General features: G+C 40.9%; 1 protein-coding gene across 1 annotated transcript; it reads left to right on the forward strand.

Annotated features, from left to right (window-relative positions):
- On the forward strand, positions 1-27,619 carry slc25a23a (solute carrier family 25 member 23a). The gene is given in 12 exon segments (XM_036557169.1): positions 1-735; positions 11,288-11,404; positions 11,406-11,415; positions 11,582-11,669; positions 11,890-12,001; positions 14,264-14,392; positions 14,394-14,423; positions 15,381-15,533; positions 16,361-16,474; positions 21,714-21,881; positions 22,184-22,334; positions 23,586-27,619. Coding segments are annotated over 12 exon segments (1,452 nt in total). The 5' UTR covers positions 1-540; the 3' UTR covers positions 23,771-27,619.
- Positions 27,620-27,868: the final 249 nt, after the last annotated feature.

Genomic DNA, 27,868 nt, shown 5'->3' on the forward strand with positions numbered 1-27,868 from the left:
AGCCCGCTCTGCTTTCCTAAGGCACTGCGGGGAAACACGAGCCGAGAACGGCAACGGAAGACACGCAGACTCGTTTCGCACAGGCGTCCGAGCTCAGTCCGCTCCAGCCAAGGCAGCCGGGCGGGGGGTCGGTCAGAGCTGGCGCTCCGCGAGGGCGGCTGGGCGGTGAACGGTGAACGGAGGGAGCTGCGGCGGTCTGAGAGCCGGGAGCGAGAAGAAACGACACGGCGCGTTTGTTGGAGTCAATTCAGCTCGAGAGCTTCCTGGTTTTGGAACCTGAAGAAAAAAAAACACAGCCACCCGCTGTGACGCGGCAGAACGCCAGCCCGCGGAACGTAGAACGCACGCGGACAGCAAAAAGAACGTTATTGAAGGTTCAAACTTAAACACTCTTTTCCGTTATTTGTGCCTTTTCTAACGGCTCTGCCTCCTTTTCGGCCGAGCCGCGATGTTTTTCCGCTAGTGGAGGGTGAAAGCAGCCGCAAGGCGAAGGAGAAGGCAGACGCCCTAACCTAGGCGGCTTTCCCGGGCGGGCCACCGATGGGTCAGCCAGGCTGGAGGGGGGTCTGGAGCCGGGCCTGGTGCCAGGACGCCGAGGTGGAGCCCGACCGAGAGCGGCTGTGGGCCGAGCTGTTCGAGGAGCTGGACTTGAACAAGGACGGGCGGATCGACATTGCGGAGCTGAGGACGGGGCTCGCAGCGCGGGGACTGCTTCCTAACACCTCCGTGGAAGAGGTACGGTTTACCGCTCACCGGACACAGGGCCGCACGCGAGCGCGTTTATAGGTAGAGGGGTGGGGAGCAGGCTAAATGCACAAAAACAGGCGACAAGTGAAGCCCACAGGTTACTATAGGCTCTGCCAGCGTGCGACGTTTTTTTTTATTCTCCACCCGTATTCAGGAAAGCCACGCCCTCTTACGCTAAGCTCGGCTCTGATTGGGCGCTCTGACTGAGAAGCCTGTTTAAAGGCTTTTTAAAGAGCGTTCGTGGAGAAAGAGCCGCTTAAAGGTGCAGTGTGTAAGATTTAGGCGGGCCTGTTAGCAGGAATTGAATGTTGTACATTAAAGCAATGTTTTCATTAAAGCAATAAGCCGAGAGAGGCTGTGCGTTACTGTGATTTTATCACGGGAAGGGTGTTGTTAGGCATGACGCGAAGCAGAGTGAAAGAAACCTTTATAAATTAGTGGCCAACATGAAATATGATGAACGATTTTCAGAATTTAAGTTATTATTAATAATAATCAACATAAACAAGTATTCCACCAAAAACTGTAGCTCACTTAGAGTATCACTTAGGTATTGTTGCCAAGCACCCATGGGCGCTGAATGAGGAGAACGTTCGGTCGCCCATCGCTGTATATTGCGGTCATTTCATGATTATTCGTATAACAGTGAATGTATGATAACACAGCACTGTGTAATGGGAAAACCTTCGCTTTATAAGTACTTTTTGATACCAAATTATCTTATTTAGCACCAATATTTTAGCGCCTATCTTCTCACACTGGGGCTGAATCACAAACGGGTCCCTGCTCCCTACATAGTGCACTATGTAGAAATTTATATACTGGATCCTGCAGCCCAACAGAGTAAAATACAGCTGAGAAATGGTCATCTGGGACTGAGACACACTCGATACATGATGCACTGTTTGGCTGTAGAGGCTAGAATTTCTGAACTTTCATAGCTAGAACACTATTTAGGGAGTACAGAGCCGTTTGGGATTCAGCCTGGGTTTGATTCTACGTCTGACTGAAACACCAACATTTGAAGTGTGTAAGACATTCAGGTGACATAAGTAACTAGTTTAAAAAAAAAGGTGTTATTTCATCAGTATACTCGGAGTCAAAGGTTAATCCATTAACAGCAGTAGGGTTTTTCGTGCCGTGGCGCAGTAATACAGAGTTGTGAAGCGGTCATAGCCGTGGTATATCGTAGATTTTACAACAGCTTCGAACGTGGCTGAGCCAATCAGATTTTAGGACCGGAACTATCAGTTTTATAATAGTATGTTTATAATCACCTGTAACTACGATTCGTTGTGATGTTGTTAGCTTACAATGAGCCCCTTGTGTTGTGAAAAGTTTGAGACCCCAATTGTTGTCAAACAGAGGATCATATACGTTATTTAGCACAAGCAAAAGCGGTGGGGGGGGGGTGAATCCTCGTCGTCAAAGAAACAAAAACCTGACGGCCACCATAGATTCTACTACACGCTTGGAAAGGGAGGGGCCAGGGAGGGGGATTCCAGTATGCACTAGATGCCACTAAATTTTATACACTGCACCTTTAACCACACCAAAGCAGCATTAAAGACCACCCTTAATGTTCTACACTCAAAAAAGATGGCTCTTCAAGGGTTCTTTAGTAAAGGGAGTGGTTTTATTTAGAACCATTTCATGCTTAAATGGTTATTTGTATGGTAATATGGTTCTTCAGATTGATGAAGAATGTGTTAAGTATGGTTCTGTATAGAACCTTTAGAAAATAGTTGTATAGAGCACCAAAAAGGTTCTGCTTTTGTATGCAATGTCAAGATTGTAACAATAGAAGAATCCTTGTTGGTGCTATATAGAACCATTTTCAAAAAGGTTCTATATAGAATCAATCTGAAGAGCCGTTTCACCATGCAAAGAACCATTAAGCATGAAATGGTTCTAAATAGAACCACTAATGAGCTTACTTGTGGATTTGTTAAGATTATTACTGTTATTATTATTGCGGTATTTTTATATGTGGTTCTATATATGTGGTTCTCTTTTGTCTGTTCCAGTTTATTAAATCTCAGAAAAAAACTAAATATCGTGATGCATATCATATATCGTGAAAATGTCTTGAAATATCGTGATATTTTAGCCGTATCGCCCACCTCTACTCCCACCGTTCTAGAGCGCTTGGCATGGCCGGCGGTTCATACTGACAGGAGTGTGAACTGTTGGCCAATCGTAGCCCAGGAGACGAGACCCCAGCAGCCAATCCCAGCGCCGGAGGGCGGGTTTTGTCGGAATACGGGTGGGAAAAGAAAACCTACCAGAACATTTGCGTGCCGCAGATGCCAGCAAACCATGTGACTCTGTTTTGTGCTGCAGTTCAGATGTACGGCTAATCCAGATGTTCACGGACTGGGATTATACACATGAACGCGACCATTAGCCCGAGCAGCTTTAATGTGAAATAAATACTCACCGTTGCATGTATTTATAATGTTACAATTAAAGAGATATATCAACATTAAATGAGTGATATATGCACACATACGTACATACATATAGATAGATAAACTTTATTGATCCCAAAGGGAAATTGCAGTGTTACAGTAGCAAGACATGTAATTGCACATAAATACGTTCGGCAGAAATAACACAAAATAGACATACGTTAAAGTATGAGAGAGTAGGAATAAAAGTATATCTATTTGCATATCACTGTTGTCGGAAGAAAACCTCGTATCTCTATTTTTGTCGTTTTTCAGTTTTTGACATAATTTGAAAATACCTGTTGATCTTTACATTGTGTGTAAATTACATGATGAATGGACTAAAAGAAACGACCCAAAATCACATTGAAAAAACTCTGGTTCCATTGACTTACATTAAAAGTAAAGTAGGTTTTTTCCTTCTCCTGTAAAGTTACCATTTTGGAGATAGGAGGTCTAGGAATAGCAGCAGTATTTACAGTCCAAAGTGCATCATTACATCCTTACAGTAGTGATATATTGCACAGTGTGTATTAACAAGAGAAGTGAAATATATATATATATATATATACATACAACAAAGAATTGCTATAATAGGATTCCTTATCAGTCTCATTATTATTATCTCAGCCATCCCAGTTATTGCTGACTGTGGTGTAGTATTAATCGGCTGTATTGATTCTGGCTTTGATAGAATACACAGTAAACGAGGGTAAAAGGCCGGCCAAGACACACATAATAACACATACACACTGACAGTGACTCGGATAACGTGTGTTTATCAGGACTTCTCGATTCAAAGTCCGCGACGGTGTTTGGCTGCAGCGTTAATGTGTCTGGAGTGTAAAACCAGGTAACTTTTCTCAAGAACTGCTTACCTGTAATGTCGCTGTTGATCCCGGCCCAGTTTCCCAAAAACATCTTAGCGTTAAGATGGTCTTAACTGGTGGGGAGAGTGTTCAGTGTGATGCTCGCTCTACCATTTAAGAATCATCTTTGTGCTTAGAAGCTTTTGGGAAACCCAGCCCTGATTGACTGGATCAGACTTTGGTAAATGAGGACTCACTATGGTGTAAAGAGCAGAAACACACTTGCGCCCCTTCTTTCTTGATATGAAATTGTATTTGGAGTATCGAGAGGGTTATTGGTGTCACTGAATAAGACACTCAGATGTACATGTTTTTAAAAGCTAATGAAATACGATACTGCAGCTGTCGTAGGGGAGGGTGATGTTTATCTCTGGACATGCTATGCCCAAAAGATAAACCAAAATATCAATAAAAGTACTGATTACAGTGGCGATAATAGTGTTTATTATTAGAATAAAAAAAAATAAAAATTGGTTTTGCTATATTGTGATAAAACACTTCATTTGACATAATGATGTTAACCCTCTATACCATGATGTTGCTTCAGGGCAACGAACTAATTTTCCTCACTTTACAATGACATTGTACGTATTTAAATACAATGATAGGGTTAACGATACAGAGAAAAGTTTTAGTAAGTCGATAAAAAATCCATGGTCTTCGTCATACTATCTCTTAGTGGGCGCGTTTAAACCTGCAGAAATATGTTTGTTGCCTAGAAGCAACATTTTGTGACAGTGGAATGGTTTTAGCCAGTCACAAGCCAGGTCTTCCCACTTCATGGGACACGGCTCTGTACCATTTCCTCCCATTGTCGCACAATGTTACCTCAAGGCAACATACTCCAAAAGGTCCCCTGCACACGTTATTACTATTATTTTTTGTAATGTTTTTGAATTTAATAAACAGGTCCAAAAACATAAATCAAGGACCATTTTATGCCAAAAAATGTGTGCAGTAGAGGATTAATTATAATAGCAAAACTAGAGTGAAAAAGCACATCTGTCTCACATCTCATGGTAATAATTTGCACCAACAGTGTAAACAGTGTGAAAGTTTAATCATACTGAGCTTATAAGAATTGGTTAAGTGGTTCTTGTTTAGTTTATTGCGGCAGAGCCATTTGTGGTTTACTACGTCTGGTGTTAGAGGAGAATTACACCAAAAATTTCAAAATATTTTAACAGTTCAGTCGATGAGATGTAAACAAAGTCATTCAGAGTGGTTTAGTGTGAAATGCTCCGTTGTAGTGAACGAACAGAGCCAGAATGGTTCACAGTGGTGGTGATAGGAAGCAGACGTCTGAAGAGTTTAATGCCTCTAAAAGCTCCATCACAGAAAGTGACTACATGAAATGGTTATGAATTCACTGCCTGATGACTGAGACACTGTTTTACTATATTTTTAAGAAGGTTTTAGCATAAGATGTATTTTTTTAAAAGCTATTCATGCCAGAAAATCTGAGATGTAAACAGAGTCATTCAGAGTGGTTTGATGTGAAAGTGTTTATTATAGAGACACTTACAGACTCCTTTATGCCTTTATAGTGGTGGTGATAGGAGGTGTCGCAGGGGTCGCAGTGTCTACAACACAGATGTAGCCATTTTATTCACTATCTAATAGAAACCTAAATGTGTGTTTTAATGGTGGTAAAACATTTTTACACTGCGTTTGGACGTTCGGTTCCTATCACCACCACTGTGAACTAAATTCATACCATGGCACGCTTGTTTACCCGTATACCTCCCACCCCTAAGCTGTCGTCTTCAAAACTGTACCCGCTGTGCTGCTCGGCGTACTGACTGCAGAGAGCTGCATGTGTTTGTTGGCCTACATAACAGACGCTGGTCTTTCTTGCGATGGCTTTGTCAGTGTTGTGTTAAGAGTGGTTTGACACTGAGACAGAAATGTGCTTGTGGTGTTTGGTAACAAGTTGCTTCGCCCGCCTTCGGCCCATCTGTGTGTGTCTGTTTGTCAGCATGTGTGTCTGTTCATCGCTGTGTAAAATGAGTGAGCACGTGCATGTGGAGCTAAACGTGACAGGTAAGGAGTGTAAAGTGACCCCCGCTGTCTTCTTCCTCATTCACTCGCCTACTCACACACACACACACACACATGCACACACACACACGCGCGCGCGCACACACACACACACACACACACACACTGAACAGCACTGGAAGATAAAAGGTCAGATACTTGGATCTCCTCCATGTGTGAGCAAAGAGCAGTGAGAGAGAAAGGAAAAATAGAAAGAGATAAAGAAGGAGAGGAAACCGAGAGGGAGAGAAAGAAAGCATGAGAGGTGAGAAGAGAGAGAAGGACGAAGGAGAAAAAGAGAGAGGGAAGGTATAAAGGGAGAGAGATAAATGAAAAGAGAAGACAGAGAAAAAAAGAGAAAATGAAGAAAGAGATAAAGAGAGAGATAAATGAGAGTGTGGAAAGAAAGATAGAAAAGAAGGAGATGAAACAGAGGGAGAGAAAGAAAGAAAGAAGGAGAGGAAACAAAAGGAGAGAAAGAAAGATAGAAAGAAAGAAAGAAGGAGAGGAAACAGGGAGAGAGAAGGAGAAAGAAAGAAGGAGAGGAAACAGGGAAAGAAAGAAAGAAGGAGAGAAAACAGAGGGAGAGAAAGAAAGATAGAAAGAAAGAAGGAGAAGAACCAGAGAGTAAGAGAAAGAAAGCAAGAGAAGTGAGAAGAGTGAGAGAGGGATGAGGGAAGGGATAAAGAGAGAGGGAAAGAAAAAAGAGGGAAAGCGAGGAAAGAGAGACATAAGAGAGCGTGTGGAAAGAAAGATAGTGGAGAGAGAGACAGAGCGAGAAGGATGAAGGGAGAAGAATCAGAGAAAGGGAGGAAAGACGGAGAGAGACGACAGAAAGGGCAAGTGAGAGTGGAGAGCAAGTGAGAAGAAACAGAAAGAGAGCGAGAGAGGGGGAAGAAGGGAGAAGAAACAGAAAGGGAGGAAAGACGGAGAGAGAACAGAGAAAGGGCAAGTGAGAGGTGGTGAAGGATTGAGAGAGTGGAAAAAAGCGAGAGGAAACAAAGAAGTAAGAAAGTAAGTGAAAGAAAGAAAGAAGACACAAGGACAAACGGGAGAGAAGAAGGAGGGGAGAGTGGAAAAGGGGAGACCAAAAAAGAGAGGTAGTGAAGAGAGATACAATAAGGCAAGATATAAAAAAAAGAGAGTGATGAAACAAAGAGGAGCAAAGAAAGAAAGAGGGGAAAAAAGAAACAAACAAGACTGAGGAAAAAAAGAAAGGGGACGTGAAAAAAGACAGGAGAAAGAGAAAGGGTGAGTGAGATGGGGTAAAAAGATTGAGGAAAGAGAGATAGAGTAATAGGGAAAAGAAAGAAGGAGAGGAAAAGAGAGAGGGAAAGAAAGGAAAAGGAAAAAAGGGACAAGGAACAAAGGAGAGAGAGGGAAAAACTAAAGAGAGAAAAAGGGGAGAGAGTGGTAGAGAGGGATGAAAGAGGGAGAGAAAAGAGAGCGATCGAGAGTGAGATGGAGGAAGGAGGGAGAGACGGAGACAGAGCACCATTTAAATGTGTTAAATCTCCTACACGCTCGCGTTTTTAACCCACACATACCAGACTGCTAATTATCACCCACACTGTGACAGGCCGGTTCTCCGGTCCGCTGTGTTCCAGCGCGGCTCTGTAGAGAACGCAGCTACAGGCTGGGGCGACTGTTTAAAGAGTAAAGGCATCTCACAGGGTTTATATAAGAGTTAGTCAGTATCAGTACCAGTGTCCAGGTTACAGCTACTACTGTTTATAGCTGTGCAGTGTACGACCGCATTTCCAAAAAAGTTGGGACGCTGTGCAAAATGTAAATAAAAACAAAATGCAATGAAGTGCAAATCATTTAAACCCTATATTTCATTGAAAATAGCACAAAGACAACATGTCAAATGTTGAAACTGGAATTTTATCGTTTTTTGAAAGATATTTGCCCATTTTGAATTTGATGCCAACAACACGTTCCAAAAAAGTTGGGATGGGGGGCAACAAAAGGCTGGGAAAGTTGTGTAATGCTAAAAAAACACCTGGTGGTTGATTGACAACAGGTCAGTAACATGATAATGTATAAAAGAGCATCTCAGAGAGGCTGAGTCTTTCAGAAGTAAAGATGGGGAGGGGTTCACCACTCTGAAAGACTGCACGATCAAATAGTGCAACAATTCATAGCAAAGAACTTTTGCTTTTCATCATCTGCAGTACATAATAACATTAAAAGAACTGATAAGCAGCTGAAATCTAATATCAAACAAGAACAGGAAAACATTTCACTTTCAAAACTACAGCAGTGTCTCCTCAGTTCCCAAACGCTTACAGAGTGTTGTTAAAAGAAGTGGTGATGAAACACAGTGGTAAACAGGCCCCCGTCCCAACTTTTTTGGAACGTTTGTTGTCATCAAATGCAAAATGGGCATATGTTTTTCAAAAAACAATAAAATTTCTCAGTTTCAACATTTGATATGTTTTCTTTGTAATATTTTCCTTTAAAAATATGGTTTACGTGATTTGCAGATCATTGCATCCTATTTTTATTTACATTCTGCACAGCGTCCCAACTTTTTTGGTTGTACTTTTGACCATTTTTATAAATACCAGTATGTCATACAGCGTCACGCAAGAGTTATACCCTATTTACGACAGCTGTGTGATGATTTAGGCATGCAGTGCTAATTCAAGGGGTACGAGCTTCCATTACTTGTTAGTTAAGGCAGAACTAAAGAAGCAAACTTAAGACACTTCATGACTTTGACACTGCAGCAAGTGAGCCTAGTTAATAAGACTAATAACCAGAAATTCAAGAAAACAACCCCGAACATGCTAACACAGCTGCTAGCGAGTGGGGATCAGCTACTATGATTTCATTTGTACTGAATCCTAATTGACGACATCAGCTTGGATGTATTATTAATAGTCTTTTCCTTTTTTGGGTGAAGTATTCTTTTAGTCATAGTCTCTGCTTATCCCCATTCATACTGATAAACCTGGGCTGCCCAAAACGTGACCCGCAGGACAGATTTGGCTGTGAAGAGTGTTTGTTTGGGCTGCCAGGCCAGACTTTTCCTGCTCCAGTAATAATGCGGGTTTTACACGCTGGCTTGTGTTGTGCAATACAGAACTGTTTGGCTCAGGCTGCATATCAGTCCTCCGTGCCAAAAAGGTTTGGGCAACCTGATATGTAAATACTGCCTGGGGTTAAATTTGCATGGTGAGAGATTTTGTTAGGCTTTCAAATAAAAGTGGCTGTGTTGTTTGTATAGATAGACGGATTGTTGAATTAAGTGTTGTGAATCTCAAGTCAGTATATCGCACCTTTAAACGAAGCATTAAACAGGCAGTACAGTAAGTAAAAGTGTCTAGACACGAGAGCTAAAGGTCAGATGCCAGAACTGTATCAGGATGATACATAGATTTTGAAAGGCCTACAAGCAGAGTGGGTGTAATATACAGAAGAGGTTTTCCACAACACATGTAATTCAGCATTCCTCTGGGTGTTGTAGTAGAAATAAGGATTATCTAACTGGTTGATCATTATAGGATAATAATTGGCAATTTAAATGTTCTCTTACTCTAAATGTTGACAATCAGGTAAGACATGTTTGGCGCAAACTGCAGATGCTAGATGGTGGAATATAGACTTGCTAACTGTATAACAAACAGTGTATAAAAATAAAGCAAAATACATAAAAATATACTGTAAAAATACTGTTTTTTAGCAATGCTAAGGCACTTTTGTCCTTGTTTGCTGAAAGTAGCATGTCAGAAACCACAGTTTATTAGAGATTACACAACAGCTCAACACCATTTGTGGCAAGCATGTGATGTCATGCAGTTAGCATGATGCTAGTCGGTGAGGTATAAGCAGAGAATTCCCACTCTGCAATTTCTTCTGGCTTTCTCAAACACTAGAGTCCAGAATGAATGGGTTGATATGGAGCATTTGAGCAAAATCATAGTTTATAAACGCTTAAACATTTTTAATGTAAAAGAATAGAATCATTTCCTGAATACAGAGCAGCATAAAACATTTTAACACCGCTGTTATGTTTTTAAGAGCTTTTAAACTCAAGTTATAGGAGTTTAAAACGGTGCCTCATGTACGTTCATGACGTCAGTGAGCGCAAACAACCAATGAGCTGCTCCGCTCGCCAATCAATCATCACGCTCTAGCAGTAATGCCCACCTTCTGCTGCCAAAAACCCGTTTTCTGTAGAAAAAGGAAACATACAGGTGAGATTTCTTCTTTTTTAGTGAAATACATCCTTCTACTTTCTAAAATTAAAGGAAAGTGATTAGAAACTATTTAAAATTTTTTGTTTTTAGCCGTTGAGCCATTCACTCCCGTTCATTGAGGACTCGCTCACGGGCGCCCTCTGCTGTTTAGCAGTCCTGTTTTTTGATACAACGGAGGAAATAGGAAGAGGCCAGACTCCTCATAAACCGGCTCTGGTATAATCTTCCATTACTTGTTAGCTACATGAGCCTCATAGCTCCAGTGTCAAACTAAAGAATCAGACTTAAGACACCAGACATACCTGATGAACTACATTTAGAGTAAAGAGGAAACTGCAAATTTATTTATGAATCTATTCCTTTCTGACTCCATGTTCCTCAGTGTGAAGCCTCTCGGCTCCTCAGCCTGTTTGCCTGGTTATGTCGCTGCTGTCAGAAGAAAACCTTGTATCTCCATTTTTGACGTTTTCCAGTTTTTGACATAATTTGAAAATACCTGTTGTCCTTTACATTTCATGATGAATGGACCAAAAGAAACAACCCAAAATGACTTGGAACAAATTCTGGTTCCACTGACTTACATTAAAAGTAAAGTATGATTTTTATTTCTCCTGTAAAGTTACCATTTCGGAGATACGAGGTTTTGTTCCGTCAGCAGCGATATGTTTCTGATGAACTAAAATGTTGATCATTAGCAGCGTGTTGATGTGCTGCTGCGTTCTCCTGGTTCTGAATGTCTTCTGGGTGGACATTGTTGGCTATTAGCATGGTGGAGGGTCATGTGGCCTGTGTGACCTCAGCTTTGCATCGTGTAACTCGCTTTTCTCCTCGCCCTGCTCCCCTTCCCCTCCTCATCCCTCCATTCCTAATCGATCTGGGCCTCCCTCCTTCCCCCCACCTTCTCCTGCTCTTTCTCTTTGTCCCTCTCCTTCTTTTTCTCTTCTCTTTTCTTCTCTTCTGCCCTGTCCCACAGCAGATTGTTCGAGCGGGGGACACTAATCAAGATGGCCAGCTGGACTTTGAGGAGTTCACGCAGTACCTGTGCACACATGAGAAACGCCTTAGACTCATGTTCAGCGGCCTGGACCGCAAACAACGACGGTTAGCACCTCCACCCACAGTGTTGCCTTCTGCATTAGAGTTAGTGTTAGCCCTGTAATTGCCCCTTTAGAGTCCAGAGTTCTGTTATTAGAGAGGGCTGCATAAGTGCGATCATGCATAACACAGTCTGATTGTGTACACGTTTGTTTCTGGGTTTGTTTTTCAGGTCAGATAGATGTCGGAGAGATCCAGCTGTCATTACACGCTGTAGGAGTGGATGTTACTTATGAGGAAGCATCCAAAATCCTACAAAGGTGTGTGTGTGTGTGTGTGTGTGTGTGTGTTTGTTTAGAGACTCCTTTTACAGCACTGATAAGGAGGACATAATAGTAATATGTAGTTTCTTATCTATGTTTATCTATGTATCTTATCTATGTAATTTTCTTATCTACGTTTATGTTATTATGTAGACAAAGATGTCATTATGGCATTTCCTTTTATGTAGCTATGTTTTTGCGTTTTTTTTTTTTTCAGTATGGATAAAGACGGCACTATGACCATCGACTGGGTGGAGTGGCGCGACCATTTTCTGTTTAACCCTCTGCACAGCATGGAGGACATCGCTCACTACTGGAAGCGCTCTGTGGTCAGTCGTACCACATTCAAACATACTCCTACACACTGATTCATAATCTACACAGACAAGTTCAAGATTAAGACACAACATAATTTGTCATCCCACTCTTATCCTGTATACAGCTGAATAGGCGTCTTTATTTGTCATATATGCACCGATCAGGCATAACATTATGACCAGGTCCTTGTTTCTACGCTCATTGTCCATTTTATCAGCTCCACTTACTATATAGGTGCACTTTGTAGTTCTACAGTTACAGACTGTAGTCCATCTGTTTCTCTGCATACTTTGTTGGACCTCTTTTACCCTGTTCTTCAGTGGTCAGGACCCCCATGGACCCTCAGAGAGCAGGCACTATTTGGGTGGAGGATCATTCTCAGCACTGCAGTAACACTGATGTGGTGGTGGTGTGTTAGTGTGTGTTGTGCTGGTCTGAGTGGATCAGACACAGCAGTGCTGCTGGAGTTTTTAAACACCTCAGTGTCACTGCTGGACTGAGAATAGTCCACCAACCAAAATATCCAGCCAACAGTGTCCTGTGGGCAGCGCCCTGTGACCACTGATGAAGGACTAGAGGATGACCAACACAAACTGTGCAGCAGCAGATGAGCTATCGTCTCTGACTTTACATCTACAAGGTGGACTGACAAGGTAGGAGTGTCTAATAGAGTGGACAGTGAGTGGACACAGTGTTTAAAAACTCCAGCAGTACTGCTCTGATCCACTCGTACCAGCACAACACACACTAACACACCACCACCACGTCAGTGTTACTGCAGTGCTGAGAATGATCCACCACCCAAATAGTACCTGCTCTGTGAGGGTCCATGGGGGTCCTGACCACTGAAGAACAGTCTACAGTCTGTAATTGTAGAACTACAAAGTGCACCTATATAGTAAGTGGAGCTGATAAAATGGACAATGAGTGTAGAAACAAGGAGGTGGTCATAATTTATGCCAGATCGGTGTGTATGCCCAGTGTTTACTTGACCACATGGTACAAGGGACCAACACATAGACTACACACAGTGCAATTATGCAAGATTCTGCAGTACAATACACTAAGGGCATTTTTCCACTGCATAAAATGCCAGAATTTTTGGCACTGGATAAACAGAACTGTTCTTTTTCTGTTGGCCACTGGACCAGAACCAAAGATTCCAGTTTCATGGCTTTTGATGCCTGTTCAAGATTTGTACCAACAAGATCTAATGGTACTTTAGGATGTTCTCCTCTGTGTTTAGTAACACAGCAGAAGCCAATGACAAGTCTTTATTCTTACAAGTGATGATAAGTTCACTGAGCACTATTACATCACCAGTAAGTGCCCCAGAATGTGTGTGTATATATATATATATATATATATATATATATAAATGCAACACAAAAAACACAAACAGACATTTTGGGGGGGGGGGTGTTATGTTAGTATCCGCATCATGCCCATAGACCAGCAATCAAACAATGAAATATAAAAGAAACATTAAACTAAATTAGAATACTCTGGCCCCACAAAGCTATTGCATTTGACCAATCCTGAATTGTGGCAGCCTTCACCTTGTGAAATCTAGTTGTAGCCCGTTCCAAAACAAGAATCTAAAAAATAGCAATGACAAGGTAAAGACTATTTGGCATAAACCAACCCTTCAGAGTGGACTTTTTGTTCATGCTGCCATTAAAACTCTTTTTTGCTGTGAATTTTAGTTACATTAGAATCATCACCTAGTAAAAGCAAACCTGGACATAAAGTAATATCAGCGTTTAGGAGAACAGGTTTTGCTCATATTTTCACACTTCATTTCTGTGTAATTATGGGTGTTTGTTTGAGCACAGAACGGCGCAGAGTCATGTAATTTCATCCGATAAACAAGCAAGCATTATAGCATAAAATGACAAAGAAAATTAAATCATTAATCGCTGTTATACTGGCAGTTCCAGCTTCTAGAACTAGAAACATAAGTTCCGTTGGTTCTAGTTTCGGTCGGTTTTTGTTTTTGAACGTGCCGTGGAAAAATGCTCAAAGTTACTATACAGTAGAGACACAACAGTGTGAAACTAGGCTCATTATATGGAGCAGAGCGCATATGATAAGTTGACCATTCCAGATAATGCAGCATAATAATCTGTTCTACTTCTGAACAGCGTTTGGGTGGTAAATGTGATCAGGCCAGAGAGGGATAACATTGAATTTCTCTCTCTATGCTTGTCTGTCTAAATCTTTCTCTCTTCTTCAGCCATTCCTCCTTTGACATATGCATTGTGTGTGTGTAGATCTTGGACATTGGAGAGCACCTGACGGTTCCTGATGAGTTCTCAGAGAAGGAGCGAAAGTCAGGGTTTGTGTGGAGGCAGCTGATGGCCGGAGCAATGGCTGGATCTGTGTCCAGAACAGGCACAGCTCCCACTGGACCGACTCAAAGTCTTCCTACAGGTCAGAACCTTCATCTGTTCACTTTTCTCTTGTGACACAGTTCTATTTGGCAGACGAAATTATCCCGTTTCACCCTGAGATGAACTACAGTCCCCATGGGGCACTGCAACATAATGTGCCTTCTGACCCCCAGCAACAATATGTGGGCCTGCAGTTACACAAAAAGAAAAGATGCCTGGTGTCTAGTCAAGCAAAAAGTACCCAAAACAATTTATTTTTATTTAGAATTATTTTTGAGTAAGTATTCAATGTCTATTTTGCTGTTGCACTTTTGGCATATTTTGAATAAACAATGGCCAGTTTGGGTCATGGCGAAATGTTAAAGTAAAAATTAAATAGCTGGCCCATGGATTTGCTGAGGTTTTTTAATATGGCCCTTTTAGTGGTTGAGTTTGACACCCCTGATTTAGAGGATTCAGTGACATTCTGGAGAAAAATGTGCACAGAACAAAAGCGTATCCGTTTTAGAGCGTTTTTGTTTTTTTTTATTACAGGACGTAATAGCGGTGATTTTCAAAAACACCATTTCGCCCATAGAGAAATCTGCTTAAATCTGGAGTTCCTATGGGCATGACACACAACTTCACGGGTCTATGTATGTGTATTTATCACTTCACGAGGACCAAATATGCCCAGGATGATGAAGACATCGACCTTTTGTCATTGTGGGGACGCTTGGCTGCTCTTCACAAGGAAGAATGCTTTTTTTCACTCACAAATCTTCAGATTATATTTTACAAAACAGATCAGTTAGCTTCAGTAAAGGGGTAATGTAACACATACAGTAATACAAGCGTGTGTTGAGGTACGCAGTCAGAGTTCTGATAAGCAGGTATGCTGTTGACTTAAGGCAGTTGTTAATGTTTGCAGAGCACCTGTGTGCAGGGTGACCTTCAGGGCTCGGATAATGAGTGTTTATGGTGTGTGTTTATATTAATATTTGGTGTATGTGTGTAGGTTCATGGTCAGAGCTCTGATAAGGGCAGCGTGTGGAAAGGTCTAAAGGACATGGTAAAGGAGGGTGGGCTCAGAGCCCTTTGGAGGGGAAATGGAATTAATGTCCTCAAAATCGCCCCAGAAACAGCCATCAAGTTCCTCGCGTATGAACAGGTCAGTGGTTCTGTCTGTCTTGATCACTCATACACACTCACATAGAGTCCTGGCTGATGTGAAATACTGTTGAGTACAGTCGTATGAAAACGTTTGTGTGCTCTTGTTCAAATTACATGTTTTGTTAACACATCTTTTACAGAAAACACAGTTTTAATTCACAATTACAGTTTATTTGCTGAAATTAACATATAAGGGAAAAAAATAACATAAAATCTGGCCTGTGCGAAAGTTAGGGCACAATTTTATTATTAATTTTTTTTTTTTCAAAATGTTAAATTCAGCAAATAAACAGTAATTGTGTATTAAAATGTGCAGCAGTGTTTTCTTATATTGTCTTATTGTTTTCTAACTTATTTTCACTTACAAAATCAACAAAACATGGAAATAATTTAATGGAAGCTTTTGCATACGACTGTATAGAAATCAACAACAATAAGGACTGATTTTAGTTATACTAAGAGCTTTTGTCTGTTTTTATAGATAACAGTGTAACAACTCAACAGGGTTTGAAACAAGTGTTTAAAGATTTAGGCCCACAGTTAGCACAATGCTAATCAGTGAGGTATAACCTCCCATTGCTTCATAGCAACATTAGCCTCAGAGCTCCAGTGCAAAACAAAACAAGCGAACTTCAGACATCAAACATGTCTTGGATGATTTAATATATTTGGGATTAGAGGATAATTATGTAAATGTTTGAGTTTTTTTTCTTTTTTGTGAACTACTGTTATAACAATTTTAACTGACTCTTCCGTGGGTAACATTAAATCCATTTTTCCCTCCTGTCCTCCTTTCTTCTCCCACCCACATGCCTCTCTCTGCAGATTAAGAGGCTGATACATGGCAGTAAAGATGGAGGCAGTCTAAAAGTGCAGGAGAGATTCATCGCAGGATCACTAGCAGGAGCCACTGCACAGACTATTATATATCCTATGGAGGTACGCACACACACACACACACACACACACACACACACACACACACACACACACAAACACAGTCCATTCATTCTTAAGAACCATTTCATGATTTTGAAACAAAGCATTATTCACCCCTTTAAAATGTTATGCCATAATATATTACAAATCATAATTAACACTGTGCTTTATACATGTCAGCATTTTTAATTGATCTGATTGAGCTCATTAGGCAGTTGATCTATCCGTGCGCCACCTTGAAATGTTTATTTTTTGGAGCAACTGTTGTGAGGCTGTGTAAGTTTCATAGAACACCAGCAAAAGTCTTGCTCAACCTAATGAGAAATCGTTGAGCACTTTTTTGTCAAAGTACATAGAGTTGAAGTGATAAGTATACATACACTTAGGTTGAAGTCATTAAAGCTCATATTTATTCCCTCCACAGATTCCATGTCAACCACTTATAGTTAGTTTTAACATGTTATTAAGGATATCTGCTTTGTACATGACACAAGCAGCTTTCCCAACAAATGTCCCAACAAACAGATAATTTCACTTATAATTCACTGTATCCGTATTCCAGTGGGTCAGAAGTTTACATACACCAAGTTGACTGTGCCTTTAAATAGCTTGGAAAATTCCAGAAAACGATAACATGGCTTTAGGCTAATTGACATCATTTGAGTTAGGTGGAGGTGCACCCGTGGCAGTATTTTAAGGCCTACCTTCAAGGCCTACTTGCTTCTTTGCTTGAAATCTTGGGACAATAAAAGAAAATCAGCCAAGACATCAGAAAAAGAACTGTGGACTTCCACAAGTCTGGTACATCCTTGGGAGCAATTCCCAAAGGTACCACGTTCATCCACGTTCAAAGAATAGTATGCAAGTTTAAACAACATGGGACCATACAGCCATCGCATGGGTCAGGAAGGCATTCTGTCTCCTAAAAATAAACATACTTTGGTGCGAAAAATACAAAACAAACGACGTTGTGAAGATGCTGGAGGAAACGGTTACAAAAGTCTCTGTATCAACAGTAAAACGTTTCCTATATCGACATGACCTGAAAGCCTGCTCAGCAAGGAAGAAGCCGCTGCTCCAAAACTGCCATAAAAAAAGCCAGGTGACTGTTTGCAGCTGTACATGGGCACAAAGATCTTACTTCCTGGAGAGATGTCCTCTGGTCTGATGAAATACAAATGGAACTGTCTGGCCATAATGACCATCATTATGTTAAAGGAAAAAGGGGGAGGCTTGCAAGCCAAAAAACACCATCCCCTCCCTGAAGCATGGTGGTGGCAGCATCATGTTGTGGGGGTGCTTTGCTGCAGGAAAAACTGGTGCATTTCACAATATAGATAGCATTATGAGGAAGAAAAATTACGTGAAGATATTGAAGCAACATCTCAAGACATCAGCCAGGAAGTTAAAGCTTGGGTGCAAGTGTGTCTTCCAAATGGACAGTGACCCCAAGCATGCTTCCAAAGTTGTGGCAACATGGCTTAGGAACAACAAAATGAAGGTAATGGAGTGGCCATCAGAAAGCCCTTATCTCAGTTCCGACAGACCTGACTCAGTTACACCAGTTCTGTCAGGAGAAATGGGCCAAAGTTCCAACAACTTATTGGGACAAGCTTGTGGAAGGCTACCCCAAACATTTGACCCAAGTTAAACAATTTAAGTCAGGAATTGTGAAAAACTGAGCTTAAATGAATGTGGCTAAGGTGTATGTAAACGTATGACTTCGACTGTAAATTCAGAGAGTTTTGTTTTTTGTTGTGAAACTGAGCCAACTTTAGCTTCAGTTACATAAATCCAAAAGAGTAGTGTAGCATTTTAAACTGGAAACTCAACGTTATGTTGTGACTCTAAACAAACATTGTAATAGTCTGATGCAAATGATTTTGCATGTTCTGATGATAACTGAGACTTGGCTTAAACACAGAGAGACCTATAAACCTGAAAGCAAAAGCCACATAGTTTCAAAAACATTTTTAAAATCACTGGCAAAATTTGACAATAATATAGTAGTAGTTTGAGGCATTTGGCTCAAATAACACACAAAAAATGTGAGGGAGGGTTTTTCCGGCTTGTGGATTTACAGACAAGCTGGTTGGCTCTTTTTATTGAAGGATGATGTTTTCCCAGTAAGCAGATGCTACGTTGAGCACCACAACCTTTCCCATTAATTTCTCCTCCTCCTTTATAACATCTTGTCTCGACATCTTGTGCACTACAGTTTCCCATTATAAACACATTTGTGGGCAGAGCATGGATCAATACAAGGCCCTAATCGGTTTTGAGCAGAGAACACACAAACATTTGATTAATTATTATACTCTTTAGCTGCTGTAATCTGATATGCAGAAGTCTGAGAAATACTAGGTGACTCTAAACAATAGAAAGTAGAGGCAGTATTAGTGTTGGTTGGGCTATTTGTTCCTGAACTGCGTGACTATTAGCAGCTCAGGATCGCAGCCAAACAGGAAAGTATTAAAGGCAGAGTGAAACTGAACACACACACACACACACACACACACACACACACACACAAAGGCAGACAGACACACAACCATGAGTTTCAGGGCCACTGCCTATTGTGGCCTTGCTCTTACACAGACACTTGATCACGACTGTCAACAAATGTACTCGTACATGCAACAGGCTTTTGTTCAGAGGCACCGGGCTTTTTTTTCCCTCTCTCTCAGCAAGATTGTAATAAAACAGTGGATTCTAACCTTGGTCCTGGAGTCCCCCCCCCTTCTCTAGCATTCATCAAGCATGTTAAGATTTCTTGTTGAGTCCCACAAGGTTCAATTTTAGGACTCTGGCTTTCCACTTTGTACATGTTACCTCTACCTAATGTCATCAGGAAACATGCGACCGTTTTTCATAGCTACATACATAATTAAGCAGTTCTGTTCCTTCTCAAAATCAACCCTGTTTACAGGCTTATGAGTTGTGTGTCAGTTATTTCTCAGTAAGACGTCTTTGAAGACCCCTTTGGACAGTCATGACCAATGGAGGCCTTTCTGAGACCTCTGACTGCCCAACATTAATCTTGTGTCTGAGAAAAAGCCCTGTACTGGCACCTACTGGCCTCACTGTACTGATTTGTGCTTGGACCCTCGTATTGCTGATTGCAGCTATTTTTGTTATTGTCATTATAACAGCTGGTCCAACTAATTAACAAACCCTTCCTTAGTTAAAGTGGCTGTGTTAGAGCAGGAAAACACAAAAATGTGCAAGACAGTGATAATCCAGGACCAGGGCTGGAAATCACTGTAATAAAGTAATAGCAGACAATGGCCCAATCCCGTTTCACCCCTCGCCCCACCACTTAGCCCTACCCCTCCGTTTTGTGCGTTCATGGGGTAGGGTGTCCCGGTTTTTGTTGGGATAGGGGGGTAGGGCAAAGTGTTAGGGCTATATGGCCCTCCAAACTGAGGTTTTTCCGAGACTCACTCTAAACAGAGTGTTATGAGAAAAAAGCAAAACCGGCGAGATGGTTGCGCAAGAGACCAAAGAAACCCACAAACATGAGTATTTTTCTGTTAAAATACCACGATAACCACTGTATTATTAGTTTAATGTCATTTCAGTGTATTGTGGTCCTTTTCTTCATAACAAGCATAAAAATCACTAGTAGTTTGCTGATATCTCAGTAGCTAGCCAGCTAAATTTCCTGTTCCACCTTAAATGGTGCAGCAGTTACATTCTGGTGCCCCTGGCATCAGAACTGCTGCTCCATTTAAGGTGGAACGAGAAAATTGAAACAAGAATCAAGTGAATATCTAACTTCAGCTTCATATCACTGAAGAATTAGGGGTGGGCGACAATAAATAATTGCCCCTCTTTGAAGGCGTATGAAGCACTAAATGTAACTAAAGCCAGTATTGAGGTTGTTGAACTTTACCCTCCTCTGCTGTCACTGCAGACTGGCAGGGTCGCCTACAGAGCAGCGCTAGTAGCTGTTAATGAAGTGATGTTCTTTATTTCAGGGTTGTTCCATTTCATAGTGAAGATTTCAACCACTATTCCTTGTAACTCAGTTTCAAGGGGCAAAGAGACACCTATGTTCCACTGTGGGCTGAACATTTTAGTCTTACTTTGGTATTATGAAATATAAATGAACAGTTTAGAATTCTACTACATACTCCGAGCCTAACATCACTAGATAAATCGCATCATACATGTATATGCAGCTCAATCGGCAAACAAAAACCATGCCACCGTACTTCTGACCAGCATCACACATAAGAGCCACCCTCCACACACGCACACTCCGACACTGTTTGCAACCCATCATATTATGCAGAGGACCATAATAGTGATACCACAATCCAGTCAGAGCTACAAAAGTGATCTTCAGCATAACCTCACACATGCCTGCTTCTGCTCAACATCGCAGTGCACTGCTTCTCTCAGTCGTTTCTTTTTTGGGATCCCCGAAAAATGTGATTTTGAGGCTTTCAGGGGGTCCAAAGGGTTAAATAGAGGGCGCTGGATCCCCCTGGGACCCCCCCAGTATGTCACATCTTGCTGACGACAGACACAGTTTGAGCTCAAATTAAAAGAATGACTCATCGCTGCCCTCTAAAGTTGTTATTAATTTGTTAATAAACAAACATTATTCATCGCTGAGTATATAGCACCAGTCAGAAGTTAGAAGTTTCACTGGTAAAACCCATGATGTGCCTCATGTGTTTCTGCTTTCTTTAGTTTACTAGTGTTTGCCTCAATGAAAACACGTTCAATTCACATTCTGTTTGCTGTGATGTAAACATATGATTGGGAAAGCGTTAAAACTTGGCCTAAGGGCATGTTGAAGTAAGAAATGCTTATGTAGGTGTATGTGTGCTGTCATTGAAGGCTTATGTGAATGGCATGTATCTTTAAGATTGCTGGTCCTCAGTATAGTGTTAGTGTGAAAGCTAATGACTGGAAAATAACTGCGATCAGCTTTTATAACTGTGAGCACCTCAAATAACTGCTATCAGGCTATTATGTAATAATTGTGGCAGGTCTATTTTTTGGCTGTATATAATCTCAGGCCCTGTGCTTCAGTGTGATTTGCTGTGTTTCTTCTTTCTCTGAAATGAATCCAGCGTTGTTACTCAGCTCCAGTCCTTTAAGCCACAGCACTGCTCAGTCTATCCTGCTCTCAGCTCATTCAGCTCATGTAAAGTTTCATAACAAATAAGTTGAATTGCTCACATTGGAATACGAACAAATCTCTCTGTCTGTCTTTCCTGTGTAGGTGCTAAAGACTCGCCTGACGCTGCGCAAAACTGGTCAGTACTCAAGTGTGGTGGACTGCGCTCGGCAGATCCTGCAGAAGGAGGGCGTGCAAGCGTTCTATAAGGGCTACATCCCCAACATACTGGGCATCATCCCCTACGCAGGCATCGACCTGGCCGTCTATGAGGTGTGTTTGTGTTTTGTGTGTGTGTGCTGCTTTTAATATGTTGTGAGCACTTATCTTTAATGCCTGTGAATGACTGATGTTATTTGTACAAAAGAAAATGACAGTATAATAGCAGAGAACACATTTCATATTAAATGTTAGGCAACTATTAGGGTCATGATAAAAATGCTGAATAGCTTCTGAGAGTGGAGAGCAGAGCTGCGGTTTAATGGATTGGGATTTAGAGCCCTTCATTGTGAATCCATTACATTAGTGTGGACTGAATTTCTCTCTCTCTCTCTCTCTCTCTCTCTCTCTCTCAGACTCTAAAGAACGCATGGTTGCAGAGACACAGGGGTGATTCGACTGATCCAGGTGTTTTGGTGCTGGTGGGCTGCGGAACTGTTTCGAGCACGTGTGGCCAGCTAGCCTCCTACCCGCTTGCCCTTATACGCACACGAATGCAGGCTCAGGGTGAGAAGGAGGGATGAAATGATTGAATTGATTGATTAATAGCTGGATGGACGGATGGTGGGTGGATGATTGTCAGTGGTGTTGATGTGTTTGTTACTCAGTGGTCTGGTGGACCCACCGCATTATTGTTTTTAAATCAATACAGCCACAACAGTAAAAATGCCAGATGTATAAAGTATCACTAGTGTCCAGCGTTGGGTTCTCCTTTAGCAGCTGTAGCCAGTCAGCAGCCTGTCTTTGCTGTCCACCCTCACACACACACACACACACACACACACACTCTGAAGGACACAGCACCTCCACACTTTTATTCCCCATGGGTTCACCCAACACCACATGTGTAATATAAATGTGTGGGGGGTGAACAGAGTGACGTCACTGAAAATGGGTTATTTTATATGTTCTTCACAGAAAATGAGCAAAGGACAAGAAACTGAGTGTGAAATAATAATAAACCACATCATTTTTTCTTTTGGTAAACATTGAAAATGGGTCACAGAGACCTGAACACTACACAAGGGTTAATTGATTGAATTGAATGGATGGATGGATGGATGAATGAATTGGATTGGATGGGTGGATTGGATTGATTGATTGATTGATTGATTGATTGAGCCCATTCAACGAAAAACCATATACGAACCATTCCACACTTATTAGGATTATCAGTTATGTTTTCTGTTTTATCTTGTACAGCCTCGTACATTAAAAAACCAAACTGTGCTTTGTTTACATTTTAGTGACACCTTTATTTCAAATATAGGGCATCAAACAACGACATAATATACTTTAAAAAAATTCACGTATACTTGTTTTCACTGCCAGGGCTCAATTGTCGCTAGATGGATGTTTGACTGGATTCTGTTGAAGGATAGATAAGTGGGCGGATGACTGACGAATGGATGGATTGGATCGGATTGGTTTGGAAGGATGGATGGATGTTTGCGTGGGTGGAGTAATGGATGAATGAGTTGATTAATTGACGGATTGGATTGGATATTTGGATAAAGATTCTATGGAAGGATGATGGGTGAATGGATGATGGATGGATGGACAGATGGAATTGATAGAATAGGACTGATTGGATGGATGGTTGGATTAGATTGGATGGATGGGTAAATTGAAGGATGGATGTTAATATGATAGACTGTGCAATGTTGTCTACTAAGAACTAAGTCATAAGAGTGTAAAAGAGTGTAAAAAAAGAGGAAAATTGATCCCTCCCTCTCTCTCCCTCTCTCTCTCTCTCAGCCTCAGTGAAGGGAGGTCCTCAGCTCTCCATGCTGTCTCTGTTCCGCAGCATCGTGGCTCAGGAGGGCGTGGTGGGGCTTTACCGCGGAATCGCCCCAAACTTCCTTAAGGTCATCCCCGCTGTCAGCATCTCCTACGTGGTATATGAACATATGAGGAAAGTACTGGGGGTGGGAGAAAGATAGATAGATAGATAGAGAGAGAGAAAGAGAGAGAGAGAGAGAGAGAGAAAGAGAGAGAGAGAGAGAGAGAGAGAGAGAGAGAGAGATTGATGCAGGTCTAAACATTTACTTCATAGACACTGAAGAGAGAGACGTTATTTTTAGAGTCATCGTTTCACTCCTTACATTAGTGGATGGACGGAGGATGGAATGACAAAATAAGGAATAAGAATGAAAGGAAAAATCCACTCTGTTCCTGAAAGATCTGAATAAGACGTGAAATGACCAAAGGCCGTCCCTGAGTGTACATTTGCTCCTAATGAGGACCAAAGGAAGGACCAAGTTATGTCCATTATGTTTAGCAATCAAGAGGGCTACACAGCAGCCATTTAGAGAACTTATCAATATTAAAACAAAAATCAAATATGCAAACTGGGAAGGTGCTTTTTCAACGTTTTATGAACTAAAAATAATCACATGGAACGGTTTGTGTTAGGTGACTGTATAGTGCTCTCTTCACTGTTATCTGTTTATTTTCGGTTGTTTGTGTTAATTTGTCTTGTTTGGTCAACAGGGTCCTGATATTCAGGCTCACAGACCATGCTCATCTGGAGGTGAAATGATGAAAGTGTATGTTTATATCAGTATAAATGAGCATGTGGTATATTTTTAATGTGTGTGTGTATAACCCCGTACATGCACTGCATATAGCACCAGTCAAACGTTCAGACTGAATGTATGTTTTTCATAATTGTAAAGACATTTAGATCAAAATGCTTATGCTTAAAGGGCCCATATCATGGAAAACTGGATTTTCCTTACCGTTTGGAAATGAAAGAGTTTAATGTAGTGCATAAACTGTAATAAATTTAAGTCGTACAATTCATTCGCCCGTCCATATATGGAAACAAAGCTGTAAAAACAGACCATTTTCACATATTTACATATATAAACCTATTCAGTCTACAGCAGTGCACCTTTTTTGAACGAGGCACGATACAGGGCAGCCAATTAGAACATGTATATATTAGTACTAAAGGCACAGTAACAAAATTTAAGGTTGGGCAAGTAAAAATGAATCAGTGCAATTTTTGATGCAAAACACCACATAAACATATGTGGACCAAGAGAAAAAGTCAAACACTGAACAAAATGTAGGATATGGGCCCTTTAACTGCTTGAAATGTGTTTCTAACACAAAAATAAAATTGACGTTAAAGGCACATGTAATAACATATTCAGTCGAGATAAACACAGTCATTGAGAGTGGTTTGATGTGAAATGGTTCATTATAGAGAAACTTACTGACTCTGATTTCTTTACAGTGGTGGTGATAGGAAACAGGAACCTACATATATATATATAATTTTATTTATTATCCAAAAACCACCTGTGAATCTACACAAGTCTTCAGTTTAATTTGTGATGTTGATGATGGCAATTATGGATGGTGGAAATTAAGTATTCTTTGGGGACTGTTTTGCCATATAATACCTGAATGTACCTTTTTAAAAAATAGTACATTTTAGGCCAAAATCTTCTCAGAACTATTGTGAAACAATGTCTCAGACATTAGAAAGCGTATTTACAACCATATCATGCTTTTATAGTATAGTTCTGACTCGGTAAGTTTCTCCAAAACAGAGAAGCACTCTGAATGACTCTGTTCACATCTTAATTATGCAGAAATGTTACCAAATCAGTGGAATCCCCTATTTAACACCTTTTCAATTACTGCTTAATTCCATGTCTTATTTCATTGCTTTGTTGAACCTGAAATGTGAAACAGTAGAAAGGCTCCATGAGTAGGTGTCCGAACTGTTGACTGGTGCTGTATATCAGACAATGAAATCTATTTTCTTAAGGATGGGGTGGAGCTTTGAGAGCGGGGGGGAAGTTGGTGCAGGGGAAGCTACTTTTGTCCTCCGAACCCCCAACTGACCCTTCAGCTGAAAGTGCCTCTCATAGAGAACGCAGTGTGAATGTGGGTTGGACTAAGCATTAACTAGCCTTCTGAGAGCCTAGTGGAACAGTGATGGAGTGCCACCTGGTGGTGGATGATGAGCCTGTGTTCCAGAATGAGCCTGAGATCTAAAACGAGTTCCAATTCTAGAACAGAACCCTCGCCCGGTCTGGGCGAATCTAGAACGAATTTGAAGTTCTACAGCTTCTCTCCAACACTGAAGAAATCTGCAGTCCGCACAAGATAAAGACTTTCTTTACCCATATAATTGTGTTCTTTTTTCTGGGATTGTTGAACTCTAGGCCTGCTAGAACAGTTAATACAAGTCCAGGGAATCATTTCACAAAGTAAGCTTTCTCAGTTAGCCTGATAGCTGAAAAGAGTACTCCTGTTTTTTCAACCTGATGTCTATCTGCCGAATCTATATTCTACTATTTAAAACCACAGACAGTGTGTTTACATGCACTCAATAATCTGATTATAATCGGATTTCTGCAGTTATCTGATTATTGAAATGGTCATCTAAACAGCACACTCTGATTTCTTGGATCGGAGTAAGGTCTAGAAATACGATTAAGAAATCCGATCTGGATTTTAGCTCAATAATCAGATTTCTCAGTGCATGTGAACTCTACTTACTCTGATTTCTTTTGGATTTCTCAGTCTGCGCATGTGTGAAAACAGATGGCGGTACCAGAAATAAGCGAGCAGCGTCGCCGCGAGACGCAGCAAAACATTTTTGGAGTGACACTGAAACCAAATACATGCTTGATGAAATGAAGGATTTAAATATTCTTCTATTCTTCTTACTAGGAGCCTGTAGCCTGACTTCACAGTGAGCTTTAGCCTCTGTATTATTTTAAGAAGTGATTTATAGTCTGGTAACACCTAATTTATTAAACCTATACCAACATTTATTACCATACCACACCACCAATACTTTGATCCCTGATGGCTGAAGGGCGCTGGTATGTAGCACCGATTTTACAAGCGATTATACAGTTAATTCACAAATGCTTTTAACTGAAGAATTCATGGATTGGCTCATTCAGATGCTTTACTGATGGAATTAAGCAGCTGCCCTTTGGCTTCTGTTGTAATGCAGTTTCGAGTTGGGCTTTCGTTTCATTTCTAAGTACAGGTGAAGTGACCGTATCATTACAGACCAGGCAGATGGAGATTAGGTTGAAAATGCTGGCCTTTGAGTCACATCTGTCCAATAGGAGAAGAAGTTAAAACACTCCTATTAGGAAGTCATCACCAGTTTACTGAATAGTCTTGCTTTGTGAAACTTGTGCCTCCCAGGTCTCATTAGAGTCACTGTGGGCTTCCCTCTGTCCTGCCAGGCTGACAGAGATCAGCTGAATCTCTGTGTGCATGACCTCATGACCTAAAGGCCACATAGGCCTCTGCTGCATTTAATGTGACTGAAGTATCTGATGCATGGCAATACATAGCGTGTACGTGTGATTTGAAACCAAACAATAACAAGAGTGCAATGATAAACGAGACAAAAAAGAGAAAAAAACACTACTTTTTTACAATAGTATTTGAATTAAACAGGATTTGATATCACTGAAAAAAATATATATAACGTTTTTAGCCTGTGTTACGGTATGATTTAATTACGTACTTCTTCTTCTTTCTTTCTTTGGTTGCTTTGAAAGGGCCTCAGTATTCAGAGGAAAAATGTGATAGTTTATAGCCACACTGGGAACAAACCTAAGCTTTTATTTAAATCTTTAAACAGTGGCATTGCTGTTTGTTTCAGAATTTTGATCAAAGTGTTTCTACTTTTATGAGTATATTATAAAATGCTTTTTGAGATTTTTGCCTGAAAACCTGTTTTGTGGTTGAATGCATGCTAAAGGCTGTATGTAAATTATTAAATTAAGATTTTAAGAAGTCTGTAATTGCCTTCGTCGTCGTCTTAACTTTCTTGCAGATTTCAACTGGATTCTACGCCTCGTCCATCTCATCAGGGTCTTCTGAAGGCGCTGATTCGTGTGATCATGTATTAAACTTTATATGAATATAGATCTCCACGAGAATTAAAGCTACAGTCGTGAATTTCAGAACTACTTCAGATAACTGAAAATTACAGAAAAACGATTGAAGACTCAACAATTAAAGGAATAGGCTTTTAGAATTTGGTTGGA

The sequence above is a fragment of the Colossoma macropomum genome, unplaced genomic scaffold, assembly GCF_904425465.1.
Source record: "Colossoma macropomum unplaced genomic scaffold, Colossoma_macropomum, whole genome shotgun sequence".
NCBI classification, from domain to species: Eukaryota; Metazoa; Chordata; class Actinopteri; order Characiformes; family Serrasalmidae; genus Colossoma; species Colossoma macropomum.